This window comes from Temnothorax curvispinosus, unplaced genomic scaffold, assembly GCF_003070985.1.
Source record: "Temnothorax curvispinosus isolate PA1 unplaced genomic scaffold, ASM307098v1 QBEX01017059.1, whole genome shotgun sequence".
Taxonomy (NCBI): Eukaryota; Metazoa; Arthropoda; class Insecta; order Hymenoptera; family Formicidae; genus Temnothorax; species Temnothorax curvispinosus.
In genome coordinates, this window is record NW_020226839.1 from 95,754 (window position 1) to 116,716 (window position 20,963).

Consider the following 20,963-nt stretch of genomic DNA (forward strand, 5'->3'; position numbering starts at 1 on the left):
GAAGTTTAAGCCACGTAAATGACTGAAACAGCACGTCTAAGTAGTTCAATATTGCGAAGTAATATTATTTTCAAGAAGAAATAATACAATATTTCAATAAATGCCAAGTCAACGGACAAATAAAATGATCTTTGCTTATTGCTTGTATTACCGAATTTTGGAAAAACATAATACATATTTCAAATGTAAAAGGAGCAAAATTTGGGATAAAAATTCCAATTTTAAAATACGTGTGATGAAAATTTTAACACGACGGGCATCACAAACAACGTGATATACGCTGCTCACGCTGTCAATTCACTGTTAAATAATTCCACCCATTTTCGGCGTTATATACGCCGCGGGCATGCCGACGTGAAATATCGATCGCCTAATTTTTCGGTAGCTTGAATGACGCGCGTCGATTCAACCGTGTAAAATCGCGAAGTCGAAATTCTGCAAGCGTTCCCGACCGGACGTTATCGTGGTTTCGCCGAGAGTAATGAGGGGTTGTTGGCCATCTTGTCGTTGACGTCGCGCACACATTTATGGCTTAGAAAATGCCGAATGTGCCTGAATGTTTCGCAAGGGAGACGTTTCAATTCCGGTCACGTTCGGCAAAGTCGTGTCCAACTTCGTTGTCATTTGGCAAAAATACCTGAGCCAACGGTCTTCGTAAAGATAAATGCGTGCAAATTATGAAATGTTATACATTATAATCTCAAAGTTTTAACAAGATACTATTTAATTTTTATCTTGTATAAAAGTATACACAGGACTTTTTGAGATAGTAACTCACAATATTTAAATGCATATTTCTCGACCAAACAGGTTCGTTAAACAGGCTTATTAGATGAGCAATAGAATAATATTCTTCTTATAAAAATGTAATAATATAATTTTTATCTTATGCAAAAGTGTATACAAACTTTTTCGAGACAGTAACCTGATATTTAACGCGTGTTTCTAGGCCAATTAAGTGAGTTCGTTAAATGGCTTTATTAGGCGAGCAAGAGTAGGAAGTATATTCTATTTTATAAAAATTCTATCAACACTCCGTTTATTTCAATTCAATATATTACTCATCCGTGTTGTAAATATAGTTCTTGTTACGCGAGTAACGCCATTTTTCTTTCGCGCGATAGCGACGCGCCGTATCTGAATGTTCGGCGACGTAATTGCACGTCAGGACGATAAATCCTTTTGGCCGAAGAAATTCTTGATCCACGGCACGCATCCTGCTCGGTGACAGGATCGTTCCAACAGAAGGATAAGGGACGGACATAGATAAATCATGATGTTTCGGGTACCGGGAAGAGAAGCAAGAAGGAGGTGGGGAAGATATCTATGGGGCTGATCCGTAATATTTTCTTTCTCGGCAGCTTTGTCTTTTCCAAGATACCTTTGGATTCGCAATTATTTACATAAGAGCAACTTGACAATTTTGTAAGATAACTCGATACATTGACACATGTTAATTTAAATCGAGTTGTAAATATCACTATAATATCTTGTATCAAATAATGTTTTCTACCGTTTAATTGTTTAATATGTTTGAAATTTTCCGAAAGTTTTTAAGTTTGTTTTTTAGTTTGTTTTTCAACTCACTTCTAAAAAGTTTTAGTATTTAATTCATTAAAAATTAACTTCAATCTGAATCTTAAAAGCGATAACTGGAACAGTAATTTCAAAAATGTATTTTTATTTCTAGAGAACAGCATCTGAAAATAAATTTTTGAATTAAGAGACGTTTCCACGAAATTTAGTTACATCAAGAGCTAATTTTATAAATTCTTTCGGGATTTTGTGAACGAATTACGGGAGAAAAGAGACAGATACTATCGTATGATTCCTCCTAATGTCTTTGACACCGGCTTAGGAGTTGTTTCCCTACCGCCATCAGTATTTGCTTTTTGCCCGGACGGGCCGCACGCGTCCTTTTGTCTTAAATTTTCGTATCTCGATTGGCAGGATCCATCATGAATGGAACACTTACCCGGATAAAGGAAAAGCCTGGAGTCGATTACGGCCAGAGGTCGTCGCTTCCACTGAGGAAAAACCAACCCCTTCAATACCAAAGTGTAGCCGCAGCGGCTGTATCCCGCCAGATCTGGCAATGGCGATGCGGGTCCTGGCAAAAGGAGAAAAAGATAAAGCAGTGAATAACTACGGCTTTAATCAACGCTCGAACGATTCAGGTGTTACCCTTTATAGGAGCGACACCATTTGAGATCAAACGATTTAGGTTCTAATATGGTCATATGAATTTTTTGATACGAAAAGGGAGCATATATTTACTTAAAAAATGATTCAATTATTGAATTTAAAATATATGTTAATTATAAATTTTATTATTAAAATTCATGTGATATGTATAATAAATTTTCAATTTATTTACTTTAAACTCCTTAAATATTTTTATTTTTTCCGAGTTTGAAACAACTGTCGTTATATCAATACATAAATATTTTTTTCTCAAGAGAAAGAAATATTTCTTTTTCGCAAAAATAAAAAAATGATATCTATGTATAAGAATTATAAAATTAATCATATGTATATAGATAACATTAAAAGAAATTAATTTAAATATATTAAATTAAATTATGTTACGTTGATGTGATTACATCCAAATATAAGGTAAATGTACTGCCTAGACACGTATATATACCTATGTCTGGACATTTTCATCATTTTAGTCCTTAAATAAGTTATAACGCAAATTAAAATCAAAGATAAAAATATTTTCTTGTATTATATTTTTATCTTTGATTTCAATTCGCGCGTTATATTTGTTTAAAAACTAAAATGATAAAGGTGTCCAGACATAGGTCTTAATAAGGGTCTCGGCATTGGTACATTTACCTTAAATTTCTTATTATAAAATATTTATTTCTTTCTCTTTATCTTTTCTGAAAGTTTGCCGATTCTATTCAAAACTGTTCTATATAGTGTAGTATATGGAATTTTTCATTGCATATGCGGCGCCAAACGGCGCGCGACAAAATTGAGTTACGTTCGCAAATAGAAACGCAAATTCCCAGAGAGTTTTGCAGACCATATGCGTCATGCGAATCAAAATGTTATTTTTTCGACTCATTGTGTAGCGATATAGACCTTTAAACGTTTTGCGGAGATGTAAAACCATCACAGCTAACTCGTAAAAAGTATTTGATGTTGTATCGCCCTCATAGTTTTCACACGACATTTTTTCAACGGCAATTTTTCAACGGCAAATTTTTAACATGTTTGATCGTACAAATGGTATTTTGGTTATTAAAGTATTTGAAAATAACGTTTTTAATAGTTTCTCGTGAGAGAAACTATTAAAAGTTAACTTGAAATTTATTATATCCAGTGAATATGTAGATAACGCAAATATTATGAAATCCCTAATGAATCTAATTTTTTCTAAAAACACTAGCTTACATTTATCGTAAATTTGTTTTAAAAATATGTGAAAAATGCTTCGATTAAATAGCGCTTCAAAGTTTTTACAAAAACACATTTAGAAATCAATATATGCGGCAACCGAAAGAGCAAATGCAAACGTGTAAAAAGTAAAGTCTCTATTGTCAGAAAAAAAGCAATTATTACCCTGGCAGCGCATGATATTTCCTTGTGGATGTGTAAATATCAGACTACGTCGCCGTCGGCGAGAAATTCTCGCGAGCTTTGCTTCGCCATCTCTGCGATAAAATCCAATAAATCGTGCGCGGTTATTAAAGCCAGCGTGCGTGAGCTTTATCGCGACTGGAAAATGCCACGGTACGAACAATATTCAGCAATTTCAAAGGGAAAGCGATTTATTATGCGAGTATAGATTCTGCTATTTTATTAAATAAAAGAAAGACACAATCGGATGCTCTGGAGTTGGAATGACCAACAATGACCAATCATATTCCGGTCCGGATTAAAGAAAAATTAAAACGGTATTGTATTTTGGAAATTAAATCTTGAATAGAAAATTTTTATTAAAATTAAAATTGAAATCTGATTAGTATTATCTGAAAAAAGGCGCTTACTTATCTATCTCATAATACTTTGAGCAAGAAAATGTGATTTCGTTTAGAACATTAAATTATTCCGCAAGGTATATGTTTCAGTATTTTAATATTTAATATTCTCTTATTTTGGGAGGCATCTTAAATCGTGAGGAATCAATTGCAGATTTAACTGCGAGAATCGAAATCTATTTTCTCCCTAAAATGAATTTTGTTTGCCGTTTAAAGCTCAATACCTGATGGATTCTGTTCTCGCGAGCAAAAGTTAACGCGGGAAATTACAGGCGAGAGCATGGGAACACGATAATCGGCGTTTAACGTTTCGGCTTAGCTAGGCAGGCGGTCGCTTGCTAGGTGACGGCGGTGGCGCGAGCGCGCACTTCCGGTACTTCCGGCCAGGAAACTCTCAGTCGTTAGCGGTTATTATGGTTAAATATGCTGGCGCCGGCGGCGTCGGTGCGGCGGTGCCTGCTAGATAAATTTGCTGTTTTAATGCTCAGCCCTGCCTGCATCAATGTGCGCGACCTCATCGTAATCCCGCTCCAATTCTGCACGATAAAACGTCAAACGGCACGTGAACGCGCCATACCGCCGGATTTGCAGTCGCGGCGTAAAATGGAAGATTTTATGTTAATCTAAAAAGTTATGTTAGGCTAGAGATAAACAAGTGCGCGAAACAATGCTTGGATGATGTTTTGAATTTCTATTATAGCGCAGTAAATATATATACGTTCGGATTATCGATCATTTCGCATCTATAGACGCGTGCATTTTTTCGAATTTTTACTTTTGAATTTTTCATGTTATCAATTCAATATGTAAAGTGTAACTGTAAATATATGAAAAATAAATATCGGCGAAATACACGCACATATATATATATTTTGGATATACGAGGGAATGATCTGCAGCTGTGGAGAATACAAGAATGAATTTCGAAAAGAATTCTGGAAATTTATCTGTGTTGAACTAGATAAAACAAAAGCAGGATATGTGTATGGATTTTATATATGTATACGTTGGATGTGCGGGTCTATATAAATTAAAAAATATTTTTAATCATTAAAAATTTGAATTAACGCGTTTGAAATCTCGTACGCATGCAGCTGTAAGCATACATGTCTCACCCTCTGTCGTTCGTATCTTTGCACATTCGTATCCTTACGAGGTACGGTTATCTGAATTTTGCATATCTGGATCAAATAAACAACAAGCCATAGGTAAAGCATAGGTAAAATAAAAACATGGGAAAACACATGCTTGCACTTGCACACTACTCGGACGTCCGAACGTGTAGCGCGGAAAGTATTTACGATTGCCAGTTTTTCCGGTGTATCAGTCTGACGAAAAACAGTGCAAACGTCTCTCAGGCTGGAATATCAATCACCGGCGCGGCGGTGTCCAATATCGTTGGGTGTACCGGCGAAATGCGAGCACTACCGTTTGCCGGTGCTTGAGCAAAAACCACTCCGAAGGTACACGATAGTAAACAGAAGTCGAAGCACGAGGGGTAATTTTCGAGTTTGTTCGTGAAAAGCGACTAAGAAGACGGACAAGTAGCTCCTTACGGAGTAGAACGAAAGTTGCTTCGACCTCTCTTGGATTATATTTCTAAGACGAGCACGCATACTTTAACGTTGTAAGAGCAAATTGTAGATAAATTGCCTTATATATCTCGCCATTAAAACCGTAATTACGGACGTTAAAGGCAATCGTTCGTTGGCGAGCTTTGTGAAAGCGTCGGGAAAAAAGAAGCAGAAAAAAAATAAAAATAATGGCGAGAAGGCGAGGAAATAAATACCGTCGCAGTCTTGCGATGATGACGACGATGACGACGACGACGTCGATGCACGCGACTCGCCCGCGCGCAACACACTTTAACTTAATTAACTCGGCTAAATTGCGCCACGTAAGTTACGTAATGCGCTTCGAGTTTATATCGCCGGCGACCGAGCAGCGCACAGAAGCGCCCTGAAATTGCTCATTAATAGCGGCAATAACGTTATAATTAGCGGAGCACGCGCGCGAACTCGCTCGCCCATCGTTTCGTGTGTCTCTGTAGCGAGAACGCTCGCGAAAGTACCTACTTACGGCCCTCGTGTCGACACAACGGCCAACTCTCGTTCGGGATGCTTTGCTTAAATGGAGCGTTTTCTAGGGCGATCGCAGCTCCCGATGTCGCAACGTCGAAATCGCGCTGGATCGCGGATGACCCGTAAATACAAAGAAAGAAAAGAAAAAGTAGAATATGGCTGAAAGTTTTTCTTTCGTAATAACTGTAATGTGATGCTGTAAAAGAAGAGGGAGGGGCGCGATTGTTATACAGCAAGAGTCAGCAAAGAGTGGTTCTGTCTATCGAACCCATTTCTCCTTTTTTACTTCGGGAGAAAATAAAAAACATGCGTTATGTTTATTTGTTTGAGGAATAGGGGTGAACACAGTACAATTGTTGGCCATTCTACAATCATTGTAGAATGGCCACATCTTAAAAAAATAAATATTATAAAGAATTATTATTAAAATGTTTTTAATTATAAATACAAAAATATTATAATTATTGTTTTTTTTTATAATTAAAATCATTTCACAATAGTGTTTCTTTATAATCTTTAATTTTTTAAAATGTAGCCAATCATTGTTGAGTGGCCAACAACTGTACTGTTTACTCCTATTCTTTCTCGTTATATTTCTTTTATAGCACTTACAGTACTTATATAATTAACGTGTTTGATATATGAAAATATTCCGTAATTATCCGGAGCACGAGTCACACCTCGCTATAGATACGCTCGATTCTTCATCTTCGCTAAACCGCTCGGGTCTGCATAATCAATAGGCACACCGCTTACAATTAGTCAAACCGCGCGTCTCGCTAATTAATCATCACGCCTCGGCGCATGAAGGTTAAGACGACGGGAATTAGACGGGCGCGATTCTCGCAAAAGTTGTTCGCGAGTGCTGGGTGACGAGAAGATAGGCGAGATGACGAAGTGCTCAACTAACGCAATTAGCTTGCAGAAGGTGGTGCACGTCGGCCCACTGAGGATGTCGAGATGTAACGAAATCCGACGCGCTTTGTAATTACTAGGATTGGGATTTAATTAGCGTAATAAAAGTGTGTACACATGGCACATATGTGTATATGCACGGACACATTCTACGCATAAACGTAATAACCTAGTACTCTCGAAAGATAATACCCTTGCGTCATAGCAAAGCGATTTTTAGAACCAGTTGAGTTTTAAGTAGAGCTACTTATTAAATTTAATTTAAACTAATGAATGAATAAGAAGTTAATTGCGTATTGATATTTTCTTAGGCGTTATATATAGTTTATGAAACAATTGAAAGTCATTTCTGAGTAAGTTAAATAATACATATAAAGGTAATAAAACAAAAAATAAAATAGAGAACGTCAGTGTTTATGACATTTTATAAAGCTGAAAAATTGTTCGGAATAAATTATTTTCAAATTTAAAATAAATAAATAAATAAATATACAAATGTACAAGAGCTCTCTACAATGATTCGCGAAACAAAGAATATATTTTATCATAATTCACACTAACCTACGTGAAAGCCGATGAGATGTCTGAGTTCTGGATCAACTCCCAGACGAGCGCGCCGGGACATATCCTGGTAGCCAAGCCTTTGAAGAAATTGATCCTGAATCTCCAGCGGCTTCTCCTGGGACGCCAATCTCCTGCCTGGCTCACCGCCATACTAGAATATAAATTCATAGAATGTTTATTTTAACAACGAGCAAGAAGCAGCACGATGGACATCATCGCATTCAGGAAAGAATGAAATTCGTGCGAAGAGTGCGAATATTAAAAGAAATAAAAACAAAAGAAATATATACGAGTTTCAGGCAAAATTTGTGAAAGAAGATTAAACTGGATTAAATATATTATAAATACATTTTTATTATTTTATATTATTGATTTTATTTTGCCTCACAGTGATGATTATAATAATCGATGAAAACTTTTAATAAAATTGAAATAGAGGTCTAATAAAAATACCTATCTGATTTTAATGTTAGTGTTGCAACAAACAAAACTATCTCACAGTTCACCGGTATGAAAGCTTCAATGAATTTTTAAGATCAAAGTTATTTTCTCAGAAAACCAAGTTCATCATTTCTATTAATTAAGAAAATATTTTAACGCAGTAACTCTTTAGATCTCGTTATTTTCTTATTCGTATACGGAATAAAGTGTTTTTCTACACGGTCGTTTCTTCTATCAATAACATATTTATTGTGATGTTCCTGAAAAAATCATAGCAAAAATTTAATCGTAAAATTAATTACCAAGATATTTAATAATGAGAATCGAAGGGCGCGTTAAAATGAAATGTAAAGAGCGAGAGCAGGTAATAGAAGCGTATGTAATTAATTCAACAGTGAATCTTTCGTTAATTACAGGTCCCATTACCAGATAATTTATTACTGCTAATTAAAGGATTACGAATAAGGTATAAAATATAGAAGTTGTTAAGATTTTAGTTATAATTTAGATGTATTATTAGGTTTTGTCTCGAAAGAATTTACACCGTGTTTAATCCTTGAATAATATAAATCATCGTAAAATGTTAAAGTGATTTAAATTTAACTAATTTATTATTACAAATGCTTCTAAGTGTTAAATTTATTTCCAGAGCAGTTACTCATCGTAAATTTTTAAAGCTTGCTTTTAATCTTGCTTTTAGACCATTTCAATCTCTTTTTAATCGCAGTTAAGTTAAATATATTTATTAATTAAAAATGTCGAAGAGTTTTTAGATTTAAGTTTTTTCTTAAATTAGTTTTTAACTTTTTAAAATGTAGAACTATATTATAATGTTGTAATAATGTTATATAGTTTCTTTTCTCTAAATACAGTAAGTAGTTATAAATGTCTTATACAAGATATATGCGATGCAACATTAAATTACGCGAGATAATCTAATTAAATGTTTAAGATTTCACAAGTTTCAGTCTAACATTATACACATCGCTAACATTCCAGAAATAAAACCGATCATGTTATAAATTATATAAACTTTTGCATTATCGAGTATTTGTCGGAAATATCTCTGAGCAATCGACTATCTTTTTAAAGTTCAAGATATAACAGGTTTTGGATGGAAATAATTCTCGCCTGTTATTAGTTTTCACAGGTTTATAGGTCGCATGCGAGAAGCTTTAACTTTTTAACGACTACAAACTACAGGCAAAATACGTTTCTCAAAGTTAAAAATATATAGTGTATATCATTCAAAGTTATACTTAAAGAATTTAATTAAAAATTAAAAATTAAAAGAAAATTTTTCCCTTCTGTTCTTATATAAATAAAAATTATTAATATATTAATATAGATTATTTAAGAGATATACATTTTAATTGTAACATAATTTATTACGACTTTTGCTAGTAAAGATTAATATGACAAATTATTAGAAAATGCCGGAATGAGTACAAACATGACGATAAGTAAGTTTAAATATATCGGGCAATATTCTCACATAATAAAATATTGGACAGTTTCTTGTGTGTTAAAAAGATAATTTCATTAAAAAGATAATAATTATTGTGTGTTAAAAGGTATACATGTGATTCTAAAATCATATATAAGATTGCTGATAAATAAATAAATGTTAAAACTTCCAAAATGTTGTCGTAAACGTGCTTCTATCTCGACCACGCTTATACTGTCTTGAATTCGTTACCGTTTCATCGTATGCCGTAAAATACTCATGCGGAAAGTCTTCATTCTATTTTGAACGTCGGTACGTTTTGAGAATTTCCGGCAGTTTCCAAGTTTCAGATCGGCCTTCAAGAACGACGGATTCTCCCTGGGAAACTCGTCTGCCGGATCGTCGAGTAGGGGCTTTCAACGTCACGTCAATCGCGAACTTTCTCGGAAAAAGTCGTACTTTGGTCAAACACCCCTTTTAGGTAGCAATCGGCCGAACTTCGGCAACTGCGATCTTCGCGTAGGAGTTGCCGCTTCGCTAAATCGTTTTGCCGTCATGACTTACTCACTGCAAATTCTATCCCTCTTTCGGTAATACTTCATTTATTCGAAGTAGAATATGACATTCTGTCAAAAATTATATGTCTATCATAGAATCATGTTTCTCCCAATAATTCGCACGAGTTCTTACTATTCACGCGCAATTTGAGTTTTTGTAAAATTAACCCAAGCAAAATGTGTAATATTGTAAATCAGGAAATAATAACGTTGAGATTTATATATTAAAATTCGAGTTATAAAGCAAATAATATAGCTTATTTTGATTTATTTAATGTAGTTCGTTCATATGGGATCTCCTTAATTAATTAAAGATTATATTACATTCGCTCGTCTCATTGGAATAGATTTAATTACTCACTTTCTACAATTAATTAAAATAACTGTAATAAATTATATTATATATTGGTATTATTGCTATTATATTATATTATTCAACTATATATACCGTGTATCTTAATAATTTTTATAAAAATATTTAAAAATTTGTATATTTAAAACAAGCACTTGAAATTTTAAGAAATAAATATTATCAGATAAAAAAGTTACTTTCTCGCGATATATGACTCTTTAACATGATGTATCCGATACTTAACCATTTACTTAACCAATTACTTTTCTTCTATAAAACGTTAATCTTATACAGAACCTATAATCTTCCGCTGAATAGTAATTATTATCTAATATAATGTCATACCAGCTTTATACAGTTGGCTATCTATTTGCATGAACTCGATTTGGATGATTTTGCACACAGAAAAAAAAGAAGTGTCAAATCAACACTCCATATGCTTGTATATATACGTAAGAATATATAATCTTGAAATAAGATTATATTGCGTTGGTTCAACTATATAATTCTTCACTATATTTAACACTAATTTAACACTAATTTTCTTCGTTTAACGCAATATAATCTTATTTCAAGATTATATATTCTTACGTATATACAAGCATATCGAGTGTTGATTTGATACTTCTTTTTTTCTGTGCACGCGCCGGAATTCTCAAGAAATCGTATTTGTAATAAAACGGAGGGAGACTGCCATTCAAAATGCATTAAAGTCATTTATCCGAATGCGCCATGTAGTCCTTCGATAATTCCGTAATCTGGGAAACGGTTTTAATTCCGTGAGATAAAACAGCACGTAGCACTTCGCGAGCAAGGGGAGACATTAGTCGTGACATATGCGCCATAAAAAATTGTAATTCTGGAAAGTGGCCTGTAAATAATAACCCAGTTAGCCGCAGGGGTAAAGAGATTAATCATGCCGCGCAATAAATAGCAGGCGAATGCGGTCGCTTGTATATATCACCGCCCGTGCGTCGGATTTTCTAATTTTTGGCCTGGGTAATCCCAAATAATCTCGGCAATTTTGATGCAAGCTTAATATGGACTTTAAAATAATGACATTATTTTATAAATTGATTTATAAATGCTAATTCTCGATAATATTACCTATCACGGATTTTGATAATTTATCATAGTTTTCTCTTTAACGTGCTATATCTTTATACTTATATAAATTAACATATTGATAGCAATATAATTATAAAAATGTGTTGATATATATACATATATATATATATATAAATACCTATTGATTTTTACAGCAAATGTTTTTTATTTCGCAGCTGTTATTAGATTGATACAAAAAATTTGTTGTATTCAATTGTCGTTATGTTGTAATAAAACTAAAAACAAAATTTCAGCAAAATCGAAGCAAAATCGCTGTACGAGTTCCAGTATACTACATTTTCACCCAAAGAGAAATTTTCCCATCCTTTTTTAAAAAAAACTTTGGTTTTTAACTTTATTTAAAATAAAGCTTGACAGAAAAACGATGAACATTTGCCTCCATATGTAGGTATATGGGAGCAAATTTTTTGTTGCTTTTCATTTTTACATAGGTATATACATATATACGCTGTATGCATGTAATCTATATATATATATATAAATGAATGTAAAAATACTGTTTTTGTTACGGGTTTCAATCATTAAAAACCATTACATGAATTACACAAATATGTTAGTATCGCAAACTATTGCTATCCATTTAATATTGATATCAGGATTAATTGTATATTATTATTTGACGTCCAGGCTCGGTATAAAAATTTTCAGCGTTTTATAGAAGTTAAAATGTAAATGCGGATTCGGTAGAGAACCGCTACTAAAATTATCTTACTTAATTCCTGAAATAAAGTTTATTCACGTTCCGGAATTGAGTCTGCAACACGCTTGCAAACATCATTGCACATGCACACGTATCTAATAGGACCCTCGAGTGTCTGCGTAAAAGTTGATTTTCATGTTAAGTCACGCGGATGTTTTTCCGACTGCTCTTTTGTAATTTGATATAGAACCACGCTCGAAGCTATTCGAAATGAAAGCTGTTCGAGAGCAAAGGGAATCGTTTGGGAATGTTCGTCCCGCAGATAGCAGGAAGAGATGAAACGACATCTCTTCATTCGGCACGAAAGGCACGCTTTTCATTAATGAAGAGAGCGTAATTAAAGACCCGAATACTTTTGCACCGCGCGGATAATCATATTTCTGCGCGGAACATCTTACTCAACCGATCCGGGCATGAATTTTCGACTTCCTCGCCACGTTCGCGGATTTAGAAATTAATTTCTGCTACCGAGTCAGCGGTAGTCTAGTCTGTTGAAGTCTGGGGTCTTTGTACCAAAAAGTAACGAGCTCTCTACTTCCTTTGAGTCTTAGACGCGATTTATCTGATCTGGCATTATGTTGCTTTTACGTTGCATTAAATTATTAATTAATAGTGCAAAATATTTAAGGTACTTAAAATTGATATTTATATTCCAAACAGTTTGAGAAAGGTGCAATTTTATTAACGTAAGGCATTATACATATATTAAAGCGATATATTGAGAAGTTGATTATGATTAATTTAATTTAAAAATATTGCAGCTCAGTTTTTCAAATATATATTTAACATGTAAATGATAAATATTGTCAAAACAATAAATTTCGGAGATATCATGAATGTCTCTGTTGATGTATTGTTATTGCAACGTTGCAACATTACTCTACTTTTTAACGAGTTTAATTATGTCAGCTACTAATTTTTAAATTGTAGTATATGTGTACGTCCCAGAGTAACTAGAAAGAAAAGAATGAAAGAAAGAGAGGTTTTAAGAGTATTTTTAACTAGATTATATTGTTACGATAAAGTATATTAGTGCAGTAATAGCGAAAGAATAAGATTAAATCGGGAATGATTTCATGATTAAAGTTAAAATCCTTGTATTACGAGAAAAGTATAATGATTCGACATGAAAGTAATTGCTTCTCTCTCTCTCTCTGTCAAAGAGAAAAGTTGATAAAGAAAATTGAGGTGAAGTGAATTAGTTGTCGAATGAGTTTCTAATTTATAATACTGATCATTCTGCTAGACAGTATTCAGCTAATGGCTGTTTGTTAGAAGTGCTTATTTGAAGTTTAATATTTTTACTCGTTTCTGATCATGTCATATATCCGCTGTTTAATTATAGCAATAAATAATTACCATGTCAAGTTACGAAGCATCCTCGCAAGACGTTATATCTTTGTAGTTACATCTGAGTAATAAAGCATATAATTTTAGATCACTGTTGCCATTAAATTAAGCTTGTTGTTCCGATCACAAATAAATTTCAATCCTCATTCAATTTTGAGTTGTAATTAATTTAGCCAATAAGTATCAATTCTAATGTTGCTTATTAAATAGACGAGCGTTTATTCTTAAGATCATTTCTTCCCTTAAATTTTCTTACCCTTAGGTTTTCTGACTTACTGAACGCATTCTTTTCACGGGAAAAGTAATGTACTGTATGGCAAAATGTATGCGAATACAGGCTGCATATTCCACGTGACGTTATATTATGAACGTGCCGTTTACGTGAAGTATCTGATGTGAAAAATTTCATCAATCCGTCTAACGGAGGCGGCTGCGAGTCGGACGCTTCCTCACGTCGTAAAATCCTCATTTGTTACGATTTAGGAGCTTGTAAGTAACGTCCTGGACGAGGGTCGGAGAAAACAAGGGACGGTCATCCTCTCGCGACCAGTCGGGTATGAATTTTCGTGTGAACTTGCAACCAGCAGCATTCGCGTAAATTAAAGTTAAATTGGAATCGGCCAGCTCAGCCCCGAAATTCATTTTGATTCCCTGCTGGCCACCCTCGACCAGGCTTTCATTTCTCCCGGCACCGACGGCCATTTTGCAATGGGTACAGTTACTCAGAGTTTCAGGTAGTAGTAAAGTGCATTGTTTGTTTAAATCTCTGAATTTTGATAATAAAGTCTTCCCGGAATTTCATCATCAGATATCAACTTGTTGAGAGCTTTACCTTGTTCTGTAACGCGTTTATTTTTATTTTTGAAGCAATTATATTGTAACATTTTTTATACTCGTAAATTATATTTAATTATAATTATATTAAGCAACTAAAAAAAGAATAAATTGATTGTTTCGCTGCGAATGTTTTTTCGAATGTTTATAGTACATAAGTATAAATAAATAAGTCTTAAAAAAATTATATATCCTCGAATCGTTAAGCAGACTTCGGATTAATAAGAGTAATTATTATATTGTAAAAAAGTTCGAGATAAAGAATTACGATTAAAATGTCGGAACGACGGGAAATCTCGTTGACGTGCAATTTTTGACTTGCAATTCCCGTTAATGTCGGCAAGTCGTTATTCTGGTTTGATAGAACCGATATTATCGATCCATCGGTTCATCCGAAGGATCGATAATATCGGAAACTGGGCTACCTCTATTCCTCGGGAGACCCACACGTAATTAACAAACTCATTATAAGCGTTCCCTATATGTCAGCGATGTCGGTTTGCCGCGGCGTTGATTTTGTTAATTTCAAATCGTGAAAATTAATTCGCGTCGCACACATTTTAAGTTTGTTTTAAATTAAAATATGTGAAATTTGAATTTATGTATAAAGTTTCGTGCAATACCTTGTACAAGATCTGATTGATTTTATATAAAATCTTAGTTGCTAGTTGGATATTTTTATCTTGTATCTACTATATGTATGCCTCTTTTTATGATATACACATCTATATATATATATATATATATATATATATATATAAACAAAATATCCTGACTGACTGACTGACTGACTTATTAACGCTCAGCCCAAACCCTTAAACCTAGAAACATGAAATTCGGAGAGTATATTCCTTCTGTGACGTAAGCACCCACTAAGAAGGGATTTTTAGGGAATTCAACCTCTAACGGGATAAAAAGGGGTAAAATGTGTTTTCACGGATTCCTCGACGGGCAACGCCGTCAGGCTTAAGCTCTATATTATATATATATATACACACACACACATACAATGGATTTATATTTAAAAATTACTTTTTCTTAGAAACAATATAGAAATAACTATCTTAGTTATTGCCATTTCTTGACTATAATTAAAATATTAATTAGAAAATTTAATATTTTAAATAATTTTACTTAACTATTTTTTAATATAAGTTATTAATTTATATTCGCAAATATTCGGAAAATTAATTTATTAGCTTTAATTAGGGATAAATGTGAAACTACCGAATTTCTCGTCAAAAAGTATATTTGGTATTCATATATTTGATATGGAATAATTTTGCGTTTGACTAGTGCAGCGGAAAGCTAAATAATCCTCAATTGCTCTCGTAATTATCGAATAGTATAAATGTCATACGAGTTATGAAATGTCTTTATAACGTTACATACTAATTGAGGACGGAGCATCTCAATTTATAAGATTATTATGATGCATGTTTTAAAATATTAGCGTATTAATTAAATCAATAATAAATATATTTCCTGTATTTTGTTTTTAAAAATAAAATTTCGGATTTTTACTTTTTATAAATCGAATTTATTTTAAATTACGTGATGAGTTTAAATTGCGTTTTAAAATATTATGCAATCGTATATTTACTTTAGATAAATTAATCGTTAATAACAAAAATTTGACTTTTCTTTCCTTTCTACATTTTCATTTCCTTCCTATACATGACATGATTAAAAATTAAAAATCACAGAAGAAATAAAAGTGTTTTCGTTTGATCGTGCTTCATCACGCTAATCCGTTTTGCAGCTACAAAGATAATTAATATTTGTTCAGGGTGAGACGTTGCAAATTTCTGCGGAATTTTAAATTTTGTTGTGAACAATTAAGTTTTTGTAATAAGCCATCATAAATATCATGGTATGGTCTTTTTCTTTTGATTCCGTATTTTACAATACCCCGAAGCCAAGGGACCTTCGAGTTCGCCTGTTTTCTTTGCTGATGTCATTAGACACCTGTTCGTTGTACGGGCGAATGCGTTACCCGACTCTTGTGTGTGTGTGTGTGTGTGTGTGTGTGTGTGTGTGTGTGTGTGTGTGTGTGTGTGACTGGCAAACACCTGTCGTCGAAAACGTACGGCGTTGTGTGGCAGGTGCCCACCACGGTAAATTCGTTTACATAATCGGGTGAGTTTAACCTACGTTGAATTAAGCGCGGCAGGCATGGAAAAACGGTGGAAAGACGGTCCTTCTCAAAGTGTGCGAATAAGTAAATAGAATTAGCTTCCTCACGGGTCGACGCGAAAATGCACGTTCGAGATACATTCGCGCGATTCTTTCAGCCATTACGGGGTCCTCGGATCGAGGAAAATAAAATAAGCTTTAAAACCGTTAAAGAATTTTTCACGCAAAAACAACTTCATAATATTAATTTACTTAGTTGATGGTTTGTTTATTCTTTTCCCGAGAGAGGATAAACAAGCTTGAAAAAAAACACCGTAAGGTTTTAACATTTCTGTTACGCGTTTGTTCCTTCAGGTGAGAATTACGTATTGCGTTCGGCTTTTACTTTTGCGATTCGTTTATTATCACGTTGTTCACTGGATGTGTATCTGAACGAGCGCCTTTAATTAAATTAGGCAACGGCGCGTAAAAATTTGTTCGCTTAACGAAAGACAATTCCCAGCGTCGTTATGATTGACAATTTTATTCCCGCTGCGCTTTCCGTCGGATTTACGCGCCTGCCGGACTGATTTTAATTAAAAATACAAATTGCTCGCCAGCCTATCTCCTCCGTTCCCATCACGATTTCATTTCAAGTAACATAGCCGTAATACAGATTATTTATCCTTTCACAGTGTAAGAGGATTAGGAGTAGGATTACATTTCTCATATGTATGACTCGATTCCTCTCTTTGGAAGTATAAATAATCGTTTCCTTATTATTTTGCGAGACGTGTGAGGCGCGAATTGAAATGTGTATCACCGAGCACAATTTATAAGATTATAATAAAAATTGTATAGAAGATCAATATTATTTATATAAATGCTAATAAAACATTATATTAGATAAAAATACCGTTTAAAATAAAGTTATTGATTAATTTTAAGATAGAAGATTTAAAAAATACGAGATATATGTGTATGTAAGACATGGAATATATCTACACATATAAAAATTAAAGATAGTAGACATCTAGCATTTAAAAATTAAATCCTATCTTAATAACTAAAGTAGCAGAATTATTAAATAATTATTAGTATTATGGAAATTTATAAAATCTGTCACAAGATAAACACAGGTGGTGTCACAATCTGTGAGAATAATCAACCTAGATTTAAAAATCCAAAGATTATACAATTCGCGACAAAACAGATAACGTCAGCCCTGACAAATGTGATTTGTTGCTGAGAAAGAAATATAAAAAAGCAATATAACCGAGAGCATCAACAGTAATTGGTTCATAAATTTGCATAACTATTAAATATCAGTCCCAATAAAATTCTATCGTATAAAATCTCTCTATTTATTGAGGCATCAGAAAACTATAAAAAAAGTATCTTCCGCAACCAGGGGTACAAAGTGCTTTTTGACGAAGTGATCGAAACTTTATCGTCGTCTACCCAACATTCCTCTTACTTCTCACTTCTCCAGTTTTTCTTTCTTTCTCTCTTTCTCCTGTCTCTCTTTCAATTTCTTTTCGGTTTGCTCCTTTCTGTTCTCCCGTTGATACATGAAAAAAGCACAGCGGCGAAATCGTTAAGCAATGGCGGGTGCTGTAGAGCAACAATCGTTAAATAATGTCGCTCGTAAAGCGATGGTCGTTAAGTGCACCAACTCGTAAATGGAGCGTTTGCAAAATGGAAGCAACAAATTGCGATTTTAGTTAGCCGTAAAAGGTTTCGTCGTCTACTTTAGGAATGGGAGTTAAAAGGCGGTTCGTTTGGGGCGTTTTCGGGCAATCTTAATTTGAACCAACGAACGATGATCATTAGAGTAACCGGTTAATACTGTTAAATTAGATCGAATCTAATTGGATTTTTTTTTTCATTAGACACGGCGGTCTTTTGGTCTATACAAAGATTATTATTATCGTCTAAAGTTTTTTGCTTTGATTCGTTATCGTCAGAACTTTTTATTTCGTTATCTTAATTAAATCTTCGTTACCTTCGGGAATTGTATAGCGAATTTAAATAATTTAACTGCAGATTCAGAAATAATTTATATTAAGTTAATTGAGTAGTGTATATTTTTTCGTAGCATATTATAAAGAGAGTTTGAAGATTATCGGATTTTGTTTTAATTACAAGATTTGGAAAAATCTTAGTAGATACTATGTTTAGTTCTATAAGAAAAATAAAATTTTCTTTGCATGTATTTTTTATTTCTTAAATATATACTTGGTTTTTATTTTTGTCAACGATAATTTTTATAAGCTTTAATCTAATTATAAAAATTAATGATATTAGTTTTAATTTTATAAATTCTTTTATAAATTCTGTCGGTTTAAAATTTTCGAAAAATTTCTGAGCTAAAAAAATCTTGGTCTTTAATTATTTAATTTTAATTTTATCATTGCAGAAATTTAGTTTAAGCTTTAATCGTCAAATTATTTTGATATTGCCAATTAAATATTTTAAAACTCTTACTACAGACAATTTTTAAATTATCATTGGCAAATAAAGAAGCCTGTAGTATTCCATAAATTCTGAATTATCAAATAATGAATCCATGAAACTCTGTATCATCCTGTTAATGAGATAAGAGTCCTGTATAAATAAGATTTTTATTTAGATAAGAAAACTTATTCGTGATCGAAATAAGAAAATGTTTATATTTCACATATAGAACTTTACAATGGCCGTCATTCAAGTTTCAATTCTCGTTGAGGGGAAAACTGTCTCGCGATCAAACCGAGACGCAACTTCAACGGTTCTCGCATAAGTCTTCCTGACTCTGTGCATTGTTCCTACGAGTTGACAGATGAGCCTGACGTGTCAGGCCTGTCGAGAGCTTGAAACACTACTATTGTAGGAAACAAGCTCTTCCGCGTATAGTTCGCTCTAATTCGGTGTGCCAGACTCCATAATCCCGATGTGGAATAATCTGTGTTCCGCGAGTATTTAGAAACGGAATGGTAACATGTGACAAGTTTGCGCGATTACCTCGCGAGATCTAGTTTGCGGAGACGTAATAAATACCAAGCATCTTCGCCTCTAGCCTTCGTACATTATGTTAATGGGGCGTCAAGATACGCTGAGAGTTGCACAGTTCTTTCGAACAATTAACAATTCCTTTAATTTACGGGTCTTTTCTGCAAAATAGGATTATATCTTGATGAAAATGTACATCGAATTAGCTATTATAATAGAGTACATAAATAAAAATAATAGTAAAATAACTACAATAGTAGAAAGAACGTATGCCGCAAATAATTTTCGACTCGAAGGTTGGCTCTCGCTTGACAAGAATATCAAGTATTTTTCTTGTAACGTTAAATCCTGCATTATACGTTCGTTGAATTCATTATCGTACGGTCGGTCCGTCTTCGTGGATGTTTGTTCCCGAAGCGCCGCGATGTTTCTCTCGGGAAAGAAGCAGGGCCGACGCAAGAAGACTTTTAAATTATTTAAGTTAGACCGAGAAAAATTTATCTCCGAAAGTAGCGTAAATTTTCAGTTTTTACACGTAAATTTCTCATATTTTAGCCATCTTTTGTCATATACACAATATCGATATTTATTGCATATTTAAACACTTAATTGTAGCTTATTGAAATTTTATGTTTTTCCAGCATCAAAGATATTAACAAAAATATCAATAAAAATCCTAACACACTGCTGTATTACCATTACTTTAATTATGCTACGCTTGTTTTTAACCCTTCCTACGTGAGATAAAAATTTTTTCGCTTGCAGTTCCGATCCTGGCGGAACATCTCTCGAGAGATTTCACGATCTGCGGAATCTTTCGTTTGTTTTCATGGATTGGTCCTCTTTACTCGCGCATCGATCTCTTCCTTCAACCAATAACAATCGTTGGACGGACGCGGAGTTTCGATCTAGAGCCTCTCTCTCTCGTTGGCAACGACAGTCTCTCGCGAATCCCGCGGGATCCTCCGAAATAATGCTTGGTTCGTTTCGCATGTTGGATTTTGAGTTTCCACCTTGCCATGGTTTATTTTTGCTCTATTTTTATATAGCTTTAAGCATGCTCGTTTACCTATGCAATATTTCAAAGATACTACGTAGTCGATATTCCTATGCAAACTTAATATATATTCTGAGAAGTGTTGATCGATATTATTTCGTGTAATGATCCATTACCGGTTAACTATATAGAGACTACGATGTTTATTCGGGTCAACGCTCGCTAGAATATTCGCGTACTGATATACCAAGAGCATTTCGGAGCGTTAACATTTCAATGGGAGTGGAAATTATATGTAATTTCTCGCTTAATAATGTTGTAATCCAATATAACTACAATGAGTAATCCAGAGCCTTAAGGGAACATGCAGTCCTATTATCGCGAAACAGTCGGACTGATCTAGGTCAGTATTGGCCGACGTTATTGCCAGAGAAAGGCAGAGAAAGAGAGAGAGAGAGAGAGAGAGAGAGAGAGAGAGAGAGAGAGAGAGAGAGAGAGA

General features: G+C 33.8%; 1 protein-coding gene across 3 annotated transcripts in view; it reads right to left on the reverse strand.

Annotated features, from left to right (window-relative positions):
- Positions 1-20,963, reverse strand: part of LOC112467206 (protein phosphatase PHLPP-like protein) — an 84,168-nt gene that overhangs the window by 39,156 nt on the left and 24,049 nt on the right. For all 3 annotated transcript variants that reach the window (XM_025035706.1, XM_025035707.1, XM_025035704.1), the window contains 2 exons: positions 7,550-7,703; positions 1,976-2,110 (listed from right to left, as the gene is read on the reverse strand). In XM_025035706.1, the coding sequence (XP_024891474.1) occupies positions 1,976-2,110; positions 7,550-7,703 (289 nt within the window). The remainder of the gene's footprint in view (positions 1-1,975; positions 2,111-7,549; positions 7,704-20,963) is intronic.